Source organism: Coloeus monedula (assembly GCF_965178545.1).
Source record: "Coloeus monedula genome assembly, chromosome: 7".
Classification (NCBI taxonomy): Eukaryota; Metazoa; Chordata; class Aves; order Passeriformes; family Corvidae; genus Coloeus; species Coloeus monedula.
In genome coordinates this window covers 36,631,382-36,652,835 of record NC_138787.1, presented here as the reverse complement: position 1 = coordinate 36,652,835, position 21,454 = coordinate 36,631,382, and the positions used below count along the sequence as shown (strand labels likewise).

Below are 21,454 nucleotides of genomic sequence, written 5' to 3'. Positions count from 1 at the left end.
TTTTTTGATAATCACACAGACAGTAAACATCTAATTACGTTCCTTAGATTTTTCTATTACAGTTCAGCAGTGCAGAGACCTCTGGCCTCACTTCTGCTTGGAGGAGTGGTCAGATACTCCAAAACATCTATGAAATATCCAGCGGATTCTTGGGGGAACTTGTGCTGAGATCGTAACCAAGCAGTTTGTTAGACATGTTCTGCATGGAGTGGCATTTTTGCAATCTAATCTCTGCCTTTCCTTTTCATGTTCTGAATTTCACCTCACAATTCCTCCTCTATTAATAGTCACTTCACACATTTTTCCCCTTTTTTTATCCAGCCTCCAGCCTTCCTCCACAAAAACCCAATGCTACTATCTCCCCCTACTGAACGATCTCCAGTTTGTTTCAGTCTCTGACTTCCTGCCAATCATTCTGGGAATAATAATATCCCAGTGCTCTCTTTGCTGTATAATTAAAGCATGAATTTCCCAGAGTTTGAAACTCCAGGGTAGTTTTATTGCACCTTTCACTATAAAACCAGGTAACAATGGTGGAATTAAAATAGCTTTTTCCTTTGTGGATAACGTTCTAAGTATCTTTTTTATTCTTCATGGACTCCCTTGTTCTGAGACTCCAGTATATGGCAGTGACAATGGGTTCACCCAGCCTTATTCTCAAAATAAATTTTCTATCTTTTGCAAGATATATGTTTCCCCAGATCCCCGGAACAAGTTGTAAACTTGTAACAGATGGTGATGAAGCCTCACATTTTTATACAATACATTTTAAGATTCTGCATCTACCGCATGCACCTTCCAAAGAAAATGACCTTCAGTGAGAGAAGATACACTCTGCAGAAAGGAAGGCAGGCAACGATGTTAAGTGCCTCCTTTTTATACTATGAAAATCCTTCTTATTAATCAAAACTTTTAATGAGGATGGATACTCATTTAAATATTTTTGCAATATCATAGCTTTTAAAATAACTGTAAAAATTAGACACCTGCACTCATTAAAAAAAAATATGGCCACGCTAGCATAACATTTATTTTGATTGAATACAATTCAAGACTTAGGAAAAAGTATCAGCCTTACATTCAGCAGGGACTTTAGAATGAAAGTTACTGACATTTTATCAATGTTTAGCATTTGCTTACCCAGAGAAAGACTAAACCAACATGTCAAAAAAAAAAAAAAAAGGCAAAAATCAGCATGAATGGGTTCTATTAATGTCTTATCGTATAAAGAAAATGAAGATACACAGAATGTGATATAGTTCCATTCATAACTATATTATAGATTGTACTCTGCCTACCCTGGAAATCCAAGCAGAGTTATGAGGTTAAAGTTCTGATTAGTATTAAATAATAAGGTACTCACCTCTTCTTTCAACAGCTTGTATGCACAGTCTTACAAACTGGGGGACTGTAGATTTTTCATGTTCACAAACCAAGTGCAAATGGGAGCCAAAAATTTGATCTACATTTGGAAAACAAGAGGAAAATACATTAAGGCATATTATTAGTGGGATTTTTCTCTCTTCTCAGCTTGTCTATTAATTTAAAACTCAGATATTGAAGATGGATGGACAAAGTTGGAACCAAATTCTTTTGGAGTCCTAGTGGTCATTAGCTTCTGCCCCAGAACCAAGTCCCTCCACATCTGCTGCTATAGTGCTTGATGCTCCCCTCTGGCTTCAAGTTTCAATTGCCACTTGCACCTTAACTTGACCTTTCTAAGGCTTGGACGTCTCCAGAGTTTGCTTGGGCCTGCCACAGAAAAAGTACAGGCAGTTCCAGAGCTACAGCTCCCTAAGTTGTTGAATACAAATTCCTACGTGATATCAGCTCTTGGTCCAACCTAGAAACTCATCTGGTTGTGTGACCTGTCTCTTCCACACATTTGGAAGTTTCACTCTTGCAGGGAGCACTGTAGGAGTGCAAGGACTTCATTACTTTGCATTATTAACACTTAGTACAATTTCACCTCAACTTCACAAAAGATTTTTTTTTGATTCATCCAATTGCCTGCTTAGAGAAACAGAAGATACCGGATGTCTTTTGATGAAGGTTTCACCTTAAACCAAGTTTAAGTAGTGATAAGTCTCACTTCCTTCATGAGTAATCTTTTAACTGGATAATGCCACCTTTTAGGTTTTTTTATTATTTCAAAGTTTTGATCAACTTTGACTGTTGATCTTGAAACATGTTTATATTAGCAGGTTCAACTCTTCAGATTACTAATTAGCTTCCTCCACCTCATTTCCACTCTATGCGTTTGAGAGATTATGAAAAGAGCAATCAGTAACGGGGACGTTGTCAGCTAAAATCAGAATGAATCAAACAGATGAGAGGAACTACTCAATAGGAGCCAGTTAAATGTTGAAACAATAGGAGTGTACTGTCATCATTTATCCGAAGAGACAGTCTCCATATAGCATTTCAACAGAGCACTACGGTTTGTAAATTGGTGTGGAGGCTTTGAAAATTATCATATAGATAGCAGAAGGGTGATAGAACCAGTCTGGACTCTGCACAGCAAAGCCAGCAGCAGGTCCCATGGAGCTGGATGTTTCGTCCATAGTCAGTGCCACCATATTCCACCATAACCAGCTGGAGCACTTCTTGCTAGAAGCAGCACAACTTTTCCTCACTAACAGGCAAAAGTCCCATTTTTTTATTTTCTGTTCTGCAGGGAGCTTCATTTTCTTTAATCACCACTATTTCATACTCAGCTCAGATTTCAAGAGCGACTCGATTGCCTTTTCTTTCCTAATACCCCAGCGTAAGGAACAGAGTGACGGAAACAAGGTGCAGGGCAGGGGTTCCTTTGGACTTCTCGAGATGCATTAGGGAAGTTTATTCCAGCACCTCCCAAAACGTGTGATCTACATTCTGGGAGAGTACATCAAAGCCTGAATTGAAGTTAGTCGGAGTTTCGGCTGCAGAAGGGATGGAGGACTGGGTTCACAGAAGTGCTCTGAGGAAGGTTGTGTGCATGTGTGGCGTTAAGCATTAGCGAACAGTCTGTTACATGTTTTGGGGTTATGTTTCTGACAAAGCACAGTCTGGTTACATTTTCTCCATAAAACATTTATAGCTGCCTTCAGTGGTAATTATACATACAGAGATTTATGATTAAAATGTACTAGCACTTCCTCTTTTGACATCTTAATTGTTTTTTTAAATTTTAGCAAAGACCTGTCAAATTCTTTGCATAATATAGAATGGTCTCCAATGTAAATTATGTTAAAAAAGAAGTAAAAGTGTATCTTATTTGGTGGACAAAGACACTTGTAAACAATTTCAGAAGCAAAACAGGCAAAGAACTGCACTGTGTTTAGATGGCAACACATGAAGAACTGAAATGAAATTAATGTGTGGCTGTTCAGCAGTTTCTCTTCTGTGTTATAACCACTTCATAATCAACTTTTCGGATTATTTCACAGTTATTCTTTCAATCTCCAATATGAGCACAGAATTTTTGGTATTCCTGGGAGGAAATTTTGAACAGGCTGAAAACAGTTTTACAATTCTCACCTAGTCCATTACTTCATTTCTTGGTGCAGATTCTATATATTCAGCAAGATATTTAACCTCATTTTTTGTACCTTTCACTGTATGCATACAGTCACATTCTGTACCCTGCAGTTAAGCTTTAAATCACCTCTTCTTTAGGAAACAGGCACGCAGGATTTGTATCTTGGATGGAAGGGCAGCAAAACAGCATTAATACTTCTGGGACATCAAAATAGACTGGTAAAACAACAGCATACATCTGCTTTGGAGAGTTTTTGTCCCCTTCTAGAAATTAATGAGCATTTATAAGTACATGATCCCAAGAGCCATCCAAATACTCTCAATCCTGAGTACTCCTGTACCACAAATTCCGTGACTCTCTCTAATCAATTGATTTTTTTGCTGGAACTGTTTCTGTGCGTAAACATGGGAATGGCAGTGGTTACACTGCCATATTTACACTTGTGGAAGTGACAGTGAGACTTGTGGAAAACTCACCTAAGATTTGTTTGTGTAGAATTTCAAAAACAAGGAATGTGAATTGCTAAGTTTTTTAAGCTAGATTTGTATGTCACTATGTAAATGATATTAAAATATTATTTTCTTATTCTTTTATAAGTGTAGAGATATATATTTTTTAAAACTAGTTTAAGGGAAAGCTATCCAGAACATTTTTTCAAAAAAATAAAATAACTTCTCCCAAAGGGATAAGGGAAGCAAAACCCCTTTTGTTTGATTTATTTGTGATAAGGTCCTCCAAAACTTAATTTTTTATGACTTAAAAAAAAGATGTACACAACACTCCTAACCTCCTGTTATGACAGTTTATGTTTCCTATCCAGCTTATTTAACTCAAATGCCTGGGAAATAGACACAATTACCACCTTATGGAATGCTACTTAACTTTAAATGCTCCCCTCTGAATAGAAATCCACTTTATCTTCTCAGAGTTATTCCAGTTTCTCAGGAATTATTTCCTCTATAGGCTCCTGAAATGCTCTTGTTTCATCATTTAAAAATTTAAACTAACAATTGTTCAGAAATATCTTTTATTAGAACAAAGGCAATTCCCATGCAGTGGATTCTGTTCACAAGAGCTCTTACAAAGGAGCTGCATACTATGCCCATATACAGCTTTAATCATTCACTCTTTCAGCTGTTATCAATTTAAAACCAATGAAACTCCCACACTGAGTCCATTTGAGCAGTCAATTTTAATATCTTGGGGCATCTGTAGTTATTCTGAATTGGCTGCAAAAGCAGAACTAACAAGTTAAGCTCTAACCATAAGTCTACATCAGGCTGGTAAACCATACATCAAACACCGACAGTTAGTCAATACTGTAGTATGAAAAACCAACAAGCATTTTTAAGAAGAGCAATATATTCATAATATGTTTGGTGGTATGGTTTACATTACACATCCCTGCTATCTGCACGTTAAAAATTCCGCTGGAGGTGGTGGGGTGTGTGACAGCTTTGCACAGGGATATAAAACCAGACACCAGAAGAGAAGGGAATGGACATTCACAAGTTGTATAATATAAAATGATGATTATGGCTGCAATGAATTGCTCATTCTGGGAAGCTTCAAGTTTTCCTTGAGCTTGACAGAGCTACTTTTTTTTTTTTTTCTGGAGTAGTTCTTGCAGACTGCAGCAAAGTCACTAATCCTGAGTTGCAGAAATCTCGACTATGGGAGGCAATTCTTCTGGAAAAGAAACAGTTAAAACAAAATCACTAAAGCCACGTCCTCACTGAAAATGTCATTGTTTAACTGTTTTGGGTGCACATGGATGGGATGTGGCCATACTCGGAAGGAACTCATTCTTCAGTGTTCTTTATTAAAAAAACAGGGAACGGCATGGCCAATACTCCCGTTTCTCAGGAAGAAGCTTAAATTCTGGCATGAGAGGAGATGGTATAATGGTACAATGCCGAAGTTTTTAGAAACGTGAATTATATCTATGTAATCCTGTGCCTTTCAGGAACAGAATTAACTGTGCTACATCTGGATTTGAACTGCTGGACTAACAGAGCTTTTTATCTTCATCCAAGTTGTTTTCTTTGTATCTGTTTGAATGTTGGAAAGGGAAAGAGGGAAGGAGAATGAAAAGACAAAATCAGAGATAAATGTACAAGCAGAGGGATAGGGACAGTAGGCACCAGAGCTGTGAACTTTTGCAGGGGGAAGTGATGCATTTGGAGCCATACTCTTAAAGGTGACTTCTGGCTGCTCTATCTGTAGTCAGACGCATTAAGTCAGACATTAAAGTCATGCTGGTTCCAGACTGGGGCTCCAAATAATGCCATGAAACTTTTACATTAAGTGGGGCAGGTCCTCAGCTGACTGGAGTTGGTGAGGTTGTCAGTGGAGCTTCCCTGATTTATGCAAGCTGGGAATCTTGCCCAGTCCTTTTAACGTGGAGATTTACTATACATTGTCGATCTGTGGTGGTCATCAATTAAAAAAAAAAAAAAATTACATTTGTGAGCAGTTACTATTAAGTGGCATATGAGCTGCCAGATTTGTTTCACATTCTCAGAAAAAGGGAAGATAGTACTACAGACACAGGTCCCTCTTAAGAAATTCTGGTTTTTACTGGGGACAAGAGCTTGTTTGAATTCAAAGAGAGTGTGTCTGCTGTACTACTCAAAACACTTCTCCCAAAATGAGGTATTTTAAAATTCTCTGAATCATTTCTTAGCATCATGTCAAAGGAATAAATAGCTTTGTTCAGTGTCTGGCCATCCACAGGGTTTAGGAAAAGTGCTTCCAAATGTCCTTGTCAAAGAAAGAAATACCCTTGTGACCCATTGTCCCTGCAAGTCAAAGGAAACATTTCCTAACTTTCCCTAAGCTCTGAGTGCACCAGAAAGCTTGCAAAATTCCTTCATAACCCGCAAGATTTACAGAACACACCAAAGGTGGGTCTTAATCCGCTCTTTTGGACTTCTCATGAACATTTCACTCATTACATTGAACTACTCCGAGGTCCAGTGAGACACATACAATAAAGACATTTTCCCTTGCCTGGAAATGAAATGGTTGGTGATCTCTGTGCTGCGATCTGCACAACCACCGACATATGCTGAGCCCTGTTCTATAGGCTATCAAGCCAAATCACAGCTAGTTCCTTTCACTAGCAATTGAGTGGCTTTTATTTTCATCTTGAAACAGTTGTAACCATTCCAAATTTTATGCTGTTTTGGTTTTTGCCTTAGCTTATGAAATACATTCACTGAAGTTCCTTCAGTGTCTAGCTTTTGGGAAAGAAAGATCCACCCTAAAAAAAAAAAAGAAAAATAAATTTCTTGCCAACTGCATAGCTTCATTTTCCTCATTTCCCACAGTGTCATTTATGGGAGGTTGTTGCTCATGTTTTTTTACTGTTTACTGAGAGTGTATTTTGTGATAGTGTATTACCAACACAACCACCATAGCTTTAAAATCACAGTTTCAGAGAAGTTTCTTTTACTTTGTTGGTCTAGAAAGTCTCAGAAATCAGGATGTTAGCAGGCCAACATCAAGTTGAAGGTTGGCAATTTATCCTGGGTAACAGTAAATCATGACAAAGCTCAAACATAAAGGTCAAAGTTCAATTATAGACTATAAAGTCGTTTTAAAAGAGAAGATTTATATATTATTTTTCTAGCATATTAGTGCAGATTCTGTAAATTCTGAGAATATTTCAATCCCAAGGAACCAAGGACCCCTGCCCTAGAGTATAAATTTGAACAGTTATTCTCAAAATAACACTGCTGAAATGGCAGACATGGGACATGCCTCTTATTTACTTTTTCTAGGTTGTGTGCACGTGTATATCTAAGAACACAAGTGTGCTTGGAGACACAAACACATCCCACAATGTCCCTGTATTGCACATCATCTCAGAAATGCTTCAAAAAGCTTCTAGACCAAGGATATTTTGTGTACGCATGAGTGAGATGGAACAAGGACAGATGATCTTCATTAGAGCTCTCGTTGGAGCATGAAGAGCCCCAGTCACCAGCCCACTGCAATGAACGGAGCCAACGTGCTGTTCCCATTCTGGCTTCTTTTACGCACAGGACTAGAAAACAAATGGGGCAGTGATGACAAAAATAACTTTTTCTCATGTAAAATGTCGGTGCATCTTCATTTTCAGATCAACATGTAACTAACATTTACCCATCAGTCTTCTACATTCCCTGGTCTGAGTGCTATCCTCCTTACTATTTTCATTTAACTCCCTACTTTATTTTCTACACGGATATCTGCTACACTCTACACAAGCAAAGTTTGGGTAAGAGTTAAATGACAATCACATAATTTCTAGATTTCCTGATAACAGTGTTGGCAGAACAAAGTACCCCAGGAGATCAAACTGCTATTTAATTTTGAAGCCTGTATTCCCAAATTTGGTTAATGTGGAGAAATGTGTCGAGTCTTCTGGCCAAGTGTGCACGCATCAGCAACTCACAGAGCACAGTACTGTGTTTAAGTGAACTTACCACCTTAAAATGTATTTACTCATGACTATAATTTACGTGTTAAATTTATGGGAGTTTTGGTTCCAATGTGACATACAATGTAAAAAATCAATATAGATTTGAGAGCTTTATAGTGCCCCTGGCAAATATGAATAGCACTTGATGAAAAGTGAAGGTTTTCACAGCACCTACAGTGCCGCTGCATTGGAGTAATTAACACCACACGCTTCACAGATATTTATATCAATTCTTCACTAGCACACAGAACAGCTCTTTGTCAGGAGTTTGGTACCAAGATGTCCTGCAAGGCTTTATACACACTTTTATTACGAGCCCCTATTTTAAGGGATTTACAATTCTGACAGAAGTATTTCCCTATGGGATAAAAGTTCGTAGGCATGTTCTCAGAGCTGGAGGAATTTTTTCTTGTAAAAATTGGTTAACATTTTTTTCCCTTAAGAAACGAGCAAATAAATAGTTCTGAGGGGTTTCTGCAACCATTTAAGTCACCTTTAGAAAAATAAATAGATGCATCTTATAATACAAAAATTTGGCAAGGTTTTCCTTGGTAATCTGGGTGGTTGCATTTTGCAATTTAAAAATATTCTAATGCAAGACTAAAAATTAACATTTAAAAGTGGTCTCTGCTTAAGCACTGCAACTGCATTTTCATAACATTTTAACAGATTAAAGGATAAACTGTGGTGAAGACAATGAAGGAACCTTATCAAATGAGCATTTCACATAGACTTACCGTAGATTGGAATTAAGCTGTGCTAACAAATCCTGCCTCATTTGCATGGCCAAAACCTAATCCTAATGAAACTTCATGGTAGATCACTAACATGTTTTCTTCATGGCAACATTAGTTTGGTAATAAAACTGTGCTGGGTACAGATTCTGAGTTACTGTGTCACAAATCAAAGCATTTCCGTTTTCCATGGAAGAGTATCCCAGGTAGAACCAAGTTACGTTTATGAATCAAGAGTTTGATGCAACTCTAGACAAATCCAAATTCATCTGTCTTTCCTAGAGAGATATATTAGAGGGTGGATTTGAGTTATGCTAATGAATCTGGATTTGTTAGCAGGAATCACATCTGATCCCTATGTAACACCACAGGAGATTCATCAGCCACACTTTATTAAACTAAGAACCCCCCCAACCCTTAAATCCAGAAATTAAAAGACTATAAATTACTCCTGTATTACTGTAATAACTGAAACAAACAAACATGACCCATTCAAATCCCACCCTCAACTCACAAAGTACTTCAAAAAGACAAAACCCTCAGAAGTACTGAAATCAGTTACTACAAATGTGTGAGGACAGATCCTGAAAGTTTGGTGTGCGAGTATGCACACCTCACACACACATATTGATGCATAAATGACATTTTTTCAGAGTTTCTGCAGCAGCTGGGAGCAGAACCCCATAACTGAGGCACATTGTGGTTTCATATAAAGAAGACTTCCTTACAGTAAACAACACTGCACTGAGCATCTCTGCACGTATCTAAAACATAAGAACTTAATTCATCAAAACTTCTTCTCTCCAGACATGGGCCCAGCTGGTGTTGAACTCTTGTGGCTGCTTTAGCTTATGCTGACTGGGGTCAATCTCTTGGCTCAGTTTAATACAGACTAGCAACACCCCTTACATTTTTGACACACCACTGGAAAACTCACACTCCAAAGATTGACAGGGGCTGCTGGCAAAACGCCCCTTTCTAGTCAATTTGCATGTGCAGTTGTGGGTTTCACACATAATAATTTGGGAGTGCGTAAATTTTTCAAGCATTATTCCAGACAGTATCTAAAAACACAGCTTTACTTGGATGCTAGTGGTCAGAATGCTACTGCCTTCAAGTTAACTACCAGCTTCTCAGGGAAACACTTCTTGGATAAACTAACAAACACATTTTATCAAAGAAACAATTTTTTAAGAATATGTGAAAGTGATGGCTGACCAACTTAGCAAGAAATTGGAATAGGAAAAAAAACCCCACAGATTCAAAGCATTACTTATTTGCTGACATGTATTTCAAATTGTTAAAAACGGGTTTTGTTGGTGAGTTAGAAAAGTAATGAGAGAAGGCAGCAGAAAGTATTCCAACAAATTAGTCAGCACAGCATCTGAGGGTCCTATTTTGGGTTCTAAAACATGAAACTATGTCTCCATTCTTTTCTTGAAAAGAAATGGAGTTGTGCAGCATCTTGATTTGCATTGTGTATAGTTTTAAATGGAGGGGCTTCTACCACTTGCACAATAAAGCAGAAAAACTGGAGCAGCAGTCAGCTATCACAGAGGTAGATGAACCATACATTAATTTTTTTTTCTTTATAGTTCAGCAGTGTGTTATGAGATACAGCAACAAAACCATATTTAAGAAGTGCTTGTCCAATTGGCTGAGGGTAAAATATTCATTTGTGAATTTTTAATTTTTGCATCAAGAAGTATGGAAGACTAAACACACCTTTAATAAGTCCCTTTTCTTGCAATGTTTTCAAGGACGGTCTTCGGGAGATGAACTTCTTTAATCGGCTTTTAACTCTGCTTCTGTCATTTGTGTCAGAGGCACTGTAGTTCAGCCTGAAAACTGAAGGAAATCAAAAGGGAAATTTTTAGTGAAACAATATTTCTAAATTAACAGTACTTTTCTCAAATACCCTGAGAAAATAGTGGCCATAACCAGCCTGGTAGGATCCCAGTTGTGCGGTAGGTCAGCAGCACGGTTGGTTGGACACTACAAACATCTGATTAATACTTTTGTGAATAAACACGACGAGTTCACTCTGCCGGTTATACGCAGAGCTCTGTTATTTATTGCCCATAAGTATTTGGATGGCGACCAGTTTGCTCATGAAGTGTTCACGAATCCCACAGGTTTCACATGGGTGATTTTTCAGCTCCAGCTCCGAGTGTGCTATGCACTATTAGCTGTGGGCTCCTTGCTATTAGGAAGGATGGATGGTTCCACCACCAGTGAAGGACTGGATGCTCCTGCCAAGATGGATTAAGCGTTATATATATATTTAATGCAGTTATAGAAAACATGGCCATGTGCCACGAAATGTGTGCAAGATGCATTAATTTATGGAAAGAAAAGTATTCCTGTCCTAATGATTATATTATATTTAAGCATTTACCAAACAGAGAAACAATTTGAACGCAACTTATTCCCGCTTTGTGTCAAAAAGACATCAAATCCAGCTGCAGAAAATCCCCTGGAGGAGGTTTCAAAGGCATACATTTAACTTTTTCTCTGCTGAGGTGCTTACAGGGCACCATGATGGCTATCAAAATAGGCAGTGGTAGTAGGGAGAAGAAGCTCAGCGTGCTCCAGAAGCAGCAGAGATGCCACGGAGAGACCTTTTCTAGAGTTTTTCCTGAACAAGCTGGTTTTTAATGATTTCTAACAAATCACCTGAGACTTGCCACCCTTGAATAACTCTTGTTCAGTGTCCTGAGCTCTCTCACTGCTCACATTGCTGAGCAGGTTAATGGGGCAGCCAGGGTGGTGCAGCCTCCCTTGGCAAAGGCCTCCAGCTCACAGAAGGGTGACTTCTGCTTTCTAAGGAAAGAGCAGCCTTCCATCTTCTCTTGGAAATCAATTAACCAATTAATCAATCAATCAATCAATCAGTCCACCAAAATACAATATTCTTCACAAGGTGAATTGGCAGAAGCCTGGTCCGTTGTCCCTTTGACAGAATTCCTAAGCAAAACCCAGGACAATTTAGCTGCAGTTACAGAGGTGCTCCCTTCTCTCCCCGTCCGAACTGAACCTCCCCTATAATGCAGCAATCTTCAAACAGAGGATCCAAGCAAAGAGAGAGAGCAAATTAAAAGTCTGATCATTATTATTGGTCTTTTTTTTTTTATATCAAGGTGTTTTGCATTAGTTATAAACAGAACCAAAACACTTAAAGGTGCACAATTATAAAACAATGGCAAGCTAAAATAACTGGTTAAGCAACAGGAACAACCCTGGAATATTGTGGTTTACATTACAAATCTGATTTTAACAGCCAAACTTATAAAATGGTTTACGCTTTGCTGTTGTCAGGGGAGAAAAACTTGCCAAATTGTTCATTTTAAGTAAATAGAATATAGCCAATTAAGGAAAGCAATATTTAAACACATGCCTACAATGATCAGAGCATAGTTTGCTTCTGATTTCACTACTGATTTTAACAGAAGAGTGTTCCATTTTCCCACAGCACTAAAATGACCCCACACATACTTCCACAAACTAGTAATCACACAGGACAAATAAAAGGACACTTTACTGGAAAATACATGGCTTGGTACAATAATCCATCACTTATGAAAACTAGAATTCACATTTTTTAATGGTAACATTCCTGGAGTGATGTATCATAGAACATAAAGATTAACATTCAATCGATGGTTGGTGCTTTTTTAACATTATAGCGGAGGACTTTTTGTTCGAAATTGAGCAATCCTTGGCAGGGACAAGCTAAAATTCCAAGTCACTTGGCTGTGCTATAAAAAGAACAACAAATGGATGTTTCTAATTCTGCATCTTAGTGGTACATTGAAACAGTGGAGTGAATTGTATTTAGTTTGGGGTCTCTCTTGTTGCTCAGTGTCATTCTGGCCATAACAATTCACAACTAGGTTGGCTTTATTCTGACTTCTGAAGCTTCCCCAAGTGATGTAAATGATTCAGGGGTGAAAATATATTTTAAATCAATCATTTGCCTGCCACTTTTCCCTTTCTGCGGGACTCTGAAGCGTTTTATGCTCACTGGAGCTCCATACTTAGCTCTGAGTCTACACCAGACTAGTTAAGGTGTTCCAAAAGAAGGACACATGGTTGTCGTGTGAAGGGTAGGACAGCAGGGTGAACATCCCGCTCTTTAGAAAGACAGGTTAACCCAGCTGGAAGTTTTGTACCTGAAACAGCAATTATGGTGTTAAAACTACATCTAGAGGTAGGAATAATTATTGTCATGGATATCTTTGTATGTACCACGTTTTGCTGTATAACACACAGTTCAAAACAACAACAAAGCTAATGTTGATGAATTTCTCATTTTATGCTATTAAATGCATGTGAGTCACCAGAAAAAAACTCTAAGCCTCACAGAAATTTAAGGGTTTAGATAGCATGTTCCAAAACCAAGATTAGACAGGAATAGTCATGTTGGGATCTCACTTAGAAATAGTCCTTCTCTTGCCAAACAATTCTTTTCACTATATCCCCACAATAAATGACTTTGCTATTATATTTGGAAATACAAAGAACACCAAATGTTAAAAAAAAGGAAAAAACAGTAGTTATAAAACTCAAAAAGCACAATAAATATTTTTTTAACATCTTCCTTTTTAAATTTCAGGTTCTGAATTTGGGCAGAGGTATCCTCCATAAAAGAGGGCTGACAAATGTCAAACATAAAAAAGTAGAAGACAGTTCCATGCAGAAGTAAAAATAAGACTTTTATGGAATTAAATATAAAATAATTATATTTTTTTTCTGCTAATACAAGTGCATGCAAGGACATTTCATCAGCAAAAATGTAACCTGAATATTGTCCAACTTTCATATTTAGCTGGTAATAAAATAAACACTTTGATCTAGAAAAGTATTCTTATTACTTTGACACTTTATTAAGTCTCCATCTATGCCACAGGTTGGAAAGCTATATAATAAATTAAATAATGGCAAGATCTTTTCCTCAATTCTCAAGATTCGTGAAATCAAAACAGCTAATCAAAATAGGGGAGTGCCATTCAGATTGGGTACAAAAATAAAAGAGTATAAACACGGTTTTAGGACTAAAATAAAGAACACATCTTTGGCCCTTATAATGGGATAGTGCTGTAATAACACTGGCTGAATTAGGGGTGATAAGTATAGGTTAAATGCTCTGAAAAAAAGAAAAATAACAGTGATCAAAAACTGACCTGTCTTTTTTTGGCTTATATAAATCCTCTGAATCCTTATTCAAATCTAGCCTTAACAATAACATATAAATAGCAGAAGCTCGGAAGACAAGAATTAATGCAATACCTCCTAGTGACACACTTCTACAGAAATAGTACCATCAAAGAAAGTTTTGAGATGTACAGATGAAGAATCACTTTTTAACATTCAGTGCCCTAAATATGATGCACTGAGAATAAATTTACTATGGTTTAATCAGGATTAAGTAGTGACCAACAAATTGCACGATGAAGCTACAAAAGCCTCTCTCCAGGGTTTGGACATGGCCACCACTCACAGAGGTGGGCAAGGCTCTGACATCTTCAGGGCTAGGATAAAAATGTTTATGAGATTACTTCTTGTGAATTTAATCATGCATCTAGACAATGTATTTCTAGCAGAATGTTTTTCCTGGGTGTGATGTTCTGAGCAAAGCCTGAATGACCCAGAGTGTAAAATTTTTTAATATGTCCTAAACTCCATATTTTATTGGCAAGATTTTTTAGCTCCCTTTAACATGATCTCAAATTCTTTCCAATGACTTTTATTTCACTCTTAATTTACTCTGCATTTGTACACAATCTCAGGGGTTTACCTATGATTAATTCCTGCCAGGTATAGTGTATCTGAACACTTCCAACGTGTTGAAAGCATTGGTTTTTGAAGAACTATCCATTAATGACTTTCTGAACTGTGACAATGGATATTGACAGTGCTTGTCAGACTAAAGCACTATTGATTGTCTCACATCATGTGTATTGCAAAACCAATTTCTTTCAAGTACCTCTTCCTAACTGAAATACATTATTAAGATGCCTATCTGTTTATTATAACACCTAAAATTATCGTATATAATTCATTTGGATGGAAAGAGCAGAATGAAGAGCAGCAGTGGGAATGGATAAACAGTTAAGAAATTCAAATATCTTTACATTCCTACCTTCTCTTTCATTACCCTTGATCTCCCGGAAAAAAACGCTAAGTCTGGACCATGCATATTTTTTTTTGTACTCTTCAAAGACTTAAAATTTTGTGGAGTTCTTAGAAAGAGATGAGTTGTAGTATATTGATAACACCCATAAACGGAGTTTTGGTAATTATTTCCCAAGGAATACTAAAAATGACAGGCTTGATCATTCAAAATACAGAATGCATGGACCAAAATCCTAGCTGCAACTTTCTTAAAATACATGTGAACAGATCCATGTGCTTAACTCTCATCTCTGATGTCTTAAAGTAATAATTTTCTAAAGTGCTTTACAGACTCATAGCCAGAGTCCTCAGCAATACCTTGAAGGACTGAAACAAAGCTGAGATGGCAAAAGAAGGAGGCAGGAGAAGGTGACTTCCTGACTTTGGAGAAAGAAAGTGCAAGTCTAACAGCAGTGCTATAACATATGTGCGAAAATATTAGTTGGAATTAATTAATTAAGTAATTAATTTCAAGTAATGGGAATGTTTAATTGCCGGGTATCTTATATTTCTGAAGAAATATATCTTAATGTGCAGAGGCGTATGATTCTGACTACATTCTGAAAGACAGTGTAATTTAATATATATTAACTCATGGCTTTAAGTTTTATTGGATACCACTGAAATCCAGAATTCAACATTTCTTCAAGTTTTTTTGGCATGCAGCAGGTGTGAAATTACTGTTAGTCCTTCAAGGAAGGAGCAGCATGCATCATTGCCTGTAAAAATAGACAGGTTTTCAACCAGAACCAGAGTTTTGAGAGTGACAAAACCAAGTCCTTCTTCCTTCCTTTTCTTTGTGATGCTCTGAGATGAAGCCAAAAAAATCTGCTCACTAAGGATAAAGAACTCACCTCACCTTCTTTATTGAGCAAAGGACCTTTGCCAGTCCTCCTATTTGACCCCTTCGTGAAGTCCTTGGGCGTGTCTCTGAATTATACACACTATAATTACTAATTTTATTTTTTTTTTGTCAAAAGAGTAGAATAAGAGACAAGTACACATCCAGTTTAAAGGCACTAGAAAAATGACTGAGGGGGAAAAAGGCAGGAATCAGGCATTGACTCCAATCATTATTCTTCTAAGCTTCAAAATTTCAGATTTTATAACTACAGAGCATAGACCCAAAATATGCAGCATCAGAATGGGTATCACCTTCCAGGAGCAGCTCAGATTTTGTTTGATTTGGCACCAAAGGACCTGAAGTCATTCAGGTTTATGGTGCAATAATAGATATTTGCCACAGCAAATATATCTACATTTACAGATGTTTATGAAGTAAGCTCAGAAATAAACAATAGGAAAAAGAAAACAGTGATTATATAGCACAAATAATTTTTCTGTAATATGACAGCCTAACAACTTAAGTGCTCAGTAGTGTCATTACACTTTGTGAAATTTGCGTGCATTAGCAGTAAAGATTCAATAAAATGACTGTATAATTCATATTTTGCATCATGCTCTTAAGCATATGAATTTTTTTTAAAAAATTGTCCCTCTCTAATAATAAATGGAAATAAATTAATAGCGTGTTAAACATCACTACACATTTACATTGTGAAATAAAAATGTCACTCCCCACACAGCTTTTCTTAGTGCTATTTGCAACATAAATGTTTAGAAATGTAAGTAATGTTTCTGAGTTTATGTTGGATTTATGAACAAAATCATAACAGGTACTTTTCTTTAATAAAATAAATAAGGTTTTTTAGAAAAGGAAAATACAATAGGACAAATCTATCTGGATTTCAGTTGTGCATCTGATATGATGCCAAATAGGAAATGATTATTTAAACTATAGAAGATGTAGAGAACTGAAACAATAACTGTGAGGTGACTAAATAAGGTATTAAAATGAACTTTGTTGGAAGGAGAACTACTGTACTTCAGGGAAGTTACCAGTGGATGTCCTGAATTATTCCTGGAACTTGTCTTTGTGATTTTATTAAAGACTTCAGCAGGAAAAGTAGAAGCATTCAAAAAATTACTTGTTGACTCAAGGCTGGAAGTATCACCAGTTGAGACAAGAATTTGGGATATCAGGCAAAAACTTGATGACTTCGAGACTGGAAATTGGAGTAACCAGATTAGAACTGGTACTACCCAAAGCATGGTTAGAGAAGGATTGGTGTTACAGAATCATAGAGTCATTAAGGTTGGAAAAGACCTCTAAGACCATCAAGTTCAACCTTTCCTCAGCAATTCCAAGCCTACCACTAACCCATGTCCTCAAGTGCCACATCTTCTCCTCTTTTGAGTGTTTCCAGGGATGGTGACTCAACCACTGCCCTGGGCAGCCTGTTCCACTGACCAACAGGTCCAAAATATTTAATTTTAATTGATACAAAATAATTCTCTCTCATGTGTATATAACCTTGGACACTCATCTGTGAGGTGGAATTTCCTGGCAGAAGAGGTGCAGGCAGCAGCAGTGAGAAGCACCAGGAGAAAGAGGCTGCTGAGATTTTGGAAGGAGATGGGGAGCTCGGCATGTTTGGCCAGCTAGAAAATGGCTGGGAAGAGCTGTGATTGTTCTCTATGAATTTGCTTGTGGGGGTGGGAAAAGGAGCAGGAGAGGAGAAGAGGACAGCAGGGAGGGCGAAGCGCTGTTTTAACTGAAGAACAATGTTGGCACGAGAATAGATGAGTATAAACTGGCCATAATACGAAGTTCTAAACCACCCTTTTAAAGAAGTCATGGTGGCAAATAAAACTAAAAGAATTTAAGATGCAGCTTAATAAATTTATGTATGAGGACACAGAACACTGTACCTTGTGACAGGAGGGACTGGAGTGGATCACCCAGGACTTGCCAAGCCTTTCTTTCCACAATTTTTTTTTGGTATTGTCACAATATTAGAAACACTGTTATACAAACCTAACTTGAATATAAAAACCACAATGCCAGAAATCAATGAATTCATTTTATTCATACAGTATGACCAGTTTATGTTCATCTAATGTAAAACATGTGGGACTTGGATGAAATCTGCTACAGCACACAAAGTCAGACTATTTAGACTCTAGGAAGAGAGAGCACAGTGTACTTGGGAAGGGGAAACTTGTCTCCCTGAGCTCATGTCAGGGATTGGGACTCTTGACACAGCCTCTTTGCAAAAATATTCCCAGGAGAATACTCAATGGATGGTCTGTAACATAGGAATTGAAGAGTGGTCCTTGCCCTTACATAACTGGGTGAATCCGTGTTTGCAGCCATACAGTCTTATCCCACTCATAAAACATGACAATTACTGAGCAAAAGAACTGCAATATTTGAGCTAATGACTTTTGAAGTTGACATATAGAGTATAAAATATTATTTAAGAAGACTTCACAAAATAAAGAAAGAAATCCCATGCAATTGGAGGCTGAGGAAGACAGAACAAGATACTGTAGACTATTTCCAGATCAAGTTGAACAAGTAATTTACAATAAATAATGCATTCAGGGGCTTTTAGAATATGGAGTTCTGTTTGCTTTCTTCTGTTGTGAACTATATGCAAATAACTTTCAAGTCTTTAAACTTGCCTCCCGAGTTAATCTGAAAGAAAACCTTTTCAACCTTTTGCAAATATTATGAATAGTCATCACATATACTAAATTGCTCAGGCAAAAGGACAGGAAACTGATATGGTTCCTTTATCTACCAGGAGCACTGGACAGATTTACATCAAAACAAAGCCCTTCTGGAGGGCTGGGTGCTAGTAAGCCATGTGGAACTTTTACCTTAAAAACCTACATATAATTCTGCCTTATGCTTTTGGAAGCAAATTAATTATCTAGAGAGCAAGGGAGTCTTGTATTTATATCAGCCTTGTTAAGAATTATACAAAGGTTTCATATATTGAAATTTAGACATGTGTCTGGATACCGTGTTGAGCCTCTTATTCAGATCCAGTCTTTTGGCACCCTTCCAGAAAGAATATCCTACCAATGAATTTCCTCTTTTTTGAAACTTTTATCAATTATGTTTCGTTCCTCTAAATTTTAAAAGTAAATTATTTTAACATTTAATTATATTCTCATTGCACTCAGTCTCCAATTATACTCATAATCCTATATCTTTTGACCCACAATGAACTTCTAGTGTTTCTTATACAATAAAGGACAGAATTAATTCATAGTGCCTAAGTTATGAAACCAACATGCTAAAACTGTTTACTTCCAATGAGAAACAGTAGTGACATTCAGCTCTACATTTGCTATTTCAAACCGCAAGTTCCAGCACATTTTTCTCTTTTAAAAAGCAAGTTTAGTACTTTCCAGTGAGTGTAGATGTGGGTAGTTTACAAAGGAGAAAGGCACACCCATTATCTTTAAAGTAATCAAAAAATATCTAGCCAGAGATCTGAAATCCATTTGCTGTACTCTGTTTATATGTCAACTATACCTTATCAAATTATCCCTACCTCAATTATATCATTAGAGTAAGAATAACAACAAAAGGTCACCCATGAGCTCATTTTTGAAAGGAGCACCTCGTCAGATTTCAGAATTCTTTTTCCTTTTTACCTCAAGTGAAAATTCTGCTAAGAATCTCCAACATCTACGTTCACATAAATATGAACCTTAGATAGTCACCCTCGTGCCATCAACTAAATTTTAATATAGAAATTATTTCCATTTTCTAAAATAAAACTGATTTTCAGACTTTTGAGCAGTTACAGCTCCTTGCTCAGGTAATGTCCATGTGAGGACACTGGAAAGGCTTCCCTAAAGGTGATTTAGGATCTGCATAAAACAAACAAAGCTGACCAAAAGCAGGCTGCAGCTATTTTTGTGAGACTACCCTATAGAGGCTGTGGGTGGAGAAGGTGCCTTGTGAGATGTGCTGTGGGTTATCCTCTTATAGGACTGAGACAGGGGAATTACAGAAAAGGAAAGTCCAGAAAGGAGCTGCTGGTCTATTTAACCATGCATTTTGTGGCTGGGACTTCAAGTCTGCTTGTACAGGGGCTCAGAGGGAGACCCTTCCAGAGATACTGCAGGGCATGTGGTGACATTTAGTACTTTATGTAGTCTCCAGAACAGCTGCACTGGAACAAGCTGCTTGAGCAGGCAAATAATTACTAATTATCAGGGTATTTTCCTGAAATAAAATCAGGCCAGTCATCACAACAACTCTGAGACACTTCAATCAGCTACATGTGGGGTTTTCATGGGTGCACTAAATCTCTGTATGACCAGCCATGGTCAAAATTCAGACAAAATGTTAAAAAGAGCCAATAGAAGACTGTTTTAGCTTTAAAATTAATGTTCCAGCTGACAAACTGCACAGGCGCTTAACCTACTTTAGAACATATTTAATGGCATAATTTAGTCTCGAAAAAGAAAAGCAAAATAACTAATGATGGACAAATTTAGGGGTCGAATCTAGTTCAGATAAACATTCAAAAGTTCAGATGTTTAACCAAACCTTATCTTGTCCGTGAAAAGCCTCAAACTGAAGGGCTCTATCAAATATAAGCAAAGTACAGGAGATTGTGGAAACTTTTCCTTACAGAAAAACTATTATCAGAAACCTGCACCTTATTGCAGCACTCACATGTAAAGCAGTTAAGCATCAAAGCAAAAGCAAAACATTTCAGAAAACTGCTTCATGGTCGCAGTAATATTTGGATGAAATCCAATACAGAGAAAAGAAAATAATATTAAGGGGAAAGATAATACAAATGCAATTAGACTATCAACCAATAAAACTTGATAGCTGAAACCTTCCAAGCTTAGAGAGAATAAGGAAACTGGAGATCAGAGGACTCTGCCTTTTGAAGTCTTGCTGTCCAGATCCTGGGGACCATTATCCAGCTGAGTATTTTAAAGATATTATGAATATTCTGTCACAGAATTAGAAAGCTTTATTACTATGAATGACCTGTAACTTGAGCAGGAACAGCTACAAATGAATCCCAAATAAAAAATTGTTTGGAAAAGGTGAATTCTGCTAACTTAATATTCTGGGTTACAACTCACCAGATAAAAAAATTGCTGTCAAACAGCATTCTCCTTGTGGGTTATTGATGACAGAAAGTATAATTCTAATGGATCCTCTCCATTCTCACATACACCAAATACAAACAAATTTTTAAAAAACTCTATTAGAGAACATGAGACCTCTGTTCTACCTTGCCTGGCACTGTTTCTCACTCAGCAGGCAATATCTGCTACCGTACCCCAAAAGAAACCAAATTCATAAAAAATGATGCAGCAAACTATAGTGTTTCAGCACCCATTCATTTTCTTTCTCTTTTTCCATGTTTCAATCCTCTCTTCTTAAGCCTCTCCCTCACCTTTTCTTCTGCCTCCATCCCTCAAGCTACCTGGGAAAATAACAGAAAAAATTTGCTTTTCTTGTAATGGAAGCCCAAATTCAAACCATCAGATGCCTAAACAAAAGATATCTTAAACCATATTTCAAATTTCAGTTCAGAAATTACTGTGTAGCTTGCATTAAGAGCAAAGTTACAACAATAAATCAAGTATTCCATTGTTTGTAATTGTGCCTTAATATCAGTTCTACCCTTGATCTATCAAATTGAGTGATCTTCAGATAACACT

General features: G+C 37.1%; 1 protein-coding gene across 1 annotated transcript in view; it reads right to left on the bottom strand.

The window, feature by feature from the left end:
* The window catches only part of ARHGAP15 (Rho GTPase activating protein 15), a gene marked incomplete at its 3' end in the record, with an annotated part of 304,078 nt that overhangs the window by 124,495 nt on the left and 158,129 nt on the right, over positions 1–21,454 (bottom strand). The window contains exons 8-9 of the mRNA XM_082285569.1: positions 10,451–10,573; positions 1,364–1,462 (exon numbers count right to left, since the gene is read on the bottom strand). Of these exons, the coding sequence (XP_082141695.1) occupies positions 1,364–1,462; positions 10,451–10,573 (222 nt within the window). The remainder of the gene's footprint in view (positions 1–1,363; positions 1,463–10,450; positions 10,574–21,454) is intronic.